Source organism: Cryptomeria japonica, chromosome 5 (genome assembly GCF_030272615.1).
Source record: "Cryptomeria japonica chromosome 5, Sugi_1.0, whole genome shotgun sequence".
NCBI lineage: Eukaryota > Viridiplantae > Streptophyta > Pinopsida > Cupressales > Cupressaceae > Cryptomeria > Cryptomeria japonica.
In genome coordinates this window covers 206,029,546-206,031,508 of record NC_081409.1, presented here as the reverse complement: position 1 = coordinate 206,031,508, position 1,963 = coordinate 206,029,546, and the positions used below count along the sequence as shown (strand labels likewise).

The following is a 1,963-nucleotide window of genomic DNA, read 5'->3' as shown; positions in this document are numbered from 1 at the left end:
GCTCCTGTGTATCTGATGGTACGAAATGTCCATATACAAGGTGTGGTGCTGGAAAACGACTTCCTCGTTGTGCCATAGGTTTCGCAAGGGGTGTTACTGGTGGTTTAAATGGAATATCCTACACAGTAATCAGCAATGAAGATTACCCAGATAAACCTAAGCCTGGAACATTGCGCTATGGAGTAGAAATTGCCAGGTCCCATCGACATGGAGTGTGGATCACTTTCTCCCATGATATGATCATTACTCTTCGAAAGCAGATGTGGGTTTATAGCCACACTACAATTGATGGTCGAGGTGCTAGAGTCATCCTCACTGGGAAACCCATGATTCTTCCCGAGGCTCGTAATGTTATTCTTCATAATTTTCAGATCAGTGGTGTAAGAGAGAGTGATACAATTCATATCTTCTCTGGCACAAGACAAGTGTGGGTTGATCATGTAACCTCATTTGATGCCAAATTAGGGTTGGTTTCTGTAGTTCAAGGGGCCACTGATGTCACCATCTCAAACTGTCACCTTTCTAATAAAAATTTCAACATGCTGTTGGGAGCTTCAGATAACGATGTCATTGATCAAAAGCTCAGAGTTACAGTGTATAGAAATTGGTTCAAGGATTCACGACAACGTATGCCTCATTGCAGGTAAGATAAGATAACTATGGCATTTGATTTTCTTTGAATGAAAGGTGATTAAACAAAATATATTTCACAAAGCATTCAATGGTATCATTTTTATTTTATTTTTTGCAGGAAGTTATTTTATGTAACCCTATGTCATTATGTTGATAATCTTGCAATGAATTCTGATCAAGCAATATCATATTAACATATTGCATGTTCTATGTAGGTGGGGATATTGTCATGTTGTGAACAATTACTATAGCAATTGGGAATATTATGCCATTGGAGGACGAGTGCATGCTAAGGTTTATTCAGAAAGCAATGTGTTTTATGCTGGGAAAAGAAGGGAGATCACTCCATGGTATCATTCCCATGGTTCTAGCTTGGATACAACATCTGCAATTCAATCTATTAATGATCTCTTTCTAAATGGTGCTACATTCCATCAATTTCTTGATTATGGAAAATTAAATCGCCCTCATTATAGGCATCATGCAAAGTATCCTCCTGTCCTTCCAACAAGCAAGGTTACTAATCTTGTTAAAACTTGTTCTGGAGCTCTTCATGGTAGATGGATTAATGTTTGTAAACGCGTAAGATAAAGGAGCTCTTTAAGATTATTATTATTATTATTATATTAATATCTTTCTTAAACTCCTATTGTTTTCCTTCTGTACTAGTCACATATTTAAACAATTTGATAGAATAGCTGAGATGATTCATGTGATGGGTGCAAAAATGCCAATAGAGCAAATGCATATCACAACCTTGTGAGAATATATATAAGTCATAGAGGACTAATTCACATTTTGAATGAAATATTTCACATTTAATATATTATTAAAATTTGTAATTTATTTTAAATTTTATAATTTGTTTAAGAAATGAAGAATTTATGTTTCATCTTATCTATAAAAATACACTTTCATTTATTATTTACAAAATAGATGTAATAGATTTTTTTATATTTTAAATAATTGTTCAATAAGAAACATTTTTGAAATTTGAAAAAATAATGAAATAATATTAAAATTATATAATAATTATATGATTTAAGATTACATTTTTTAATGTGATTTTTATTAATTGTATTTAAAATATAAAATACTCTAATATTTTTACAATTAGAATTAATATGTTTAGTAACCTTGAAATTAGAATTAAGAATATTAAATTAAAAAATATTTAAAATTATAATAAACATAATAGTTTATTAAAAATAATAATATTTCAACTATGTAAATAAAATTGAAAATTAAAATATGAATGGCATTACAAAGAATAAAGTTCAATTAGTAAATATGAGAATGATACAATATAATTTAATACTAAATTACACAA

The 1,963-nt window shown here is 30.2% G+C and overlaps 1 protein-coding gene across 1 annotated transcript; it reads left to right on the top strand.

Annotated features, from left to right (window-relative positions):
- The first annotated feature begins 236 nt into the window (after positions 1–236).
- On the top strand, positions 237–1,224 carry LOC131043945 (probable pectate lyase 6). The gene is made up of 2 exons (XM_057977182.2): positions 237–643; positions 849–1,224. Exons 1-2 carry the CDS (start codon positions 237–239, stop codon positions 1,222–1,224), a joined length of 783 nt encoding a protein of 260 aa, XP_057833165.2.
- The last annotated feature ends 739 nt before the right edge of the window (positions 1,225–1,963 follow it).

Bases quoted from the DNA above. Each gene is read 5' to 3' on its own strand.
- LOC131043945 (XM_057977182.2), top strand. From the start codon at position 237: ATGATCATTACTCTTCGAAAGCAGATGTGGGTTTATAGCCACACTACA. The intron at 644-848 runs GTAAGATAAGAT...TGTTCTATGTAG, and splicing joins CAACGTATGCCTCATTGCAG to GTGGGGATATTGTCATGTTG.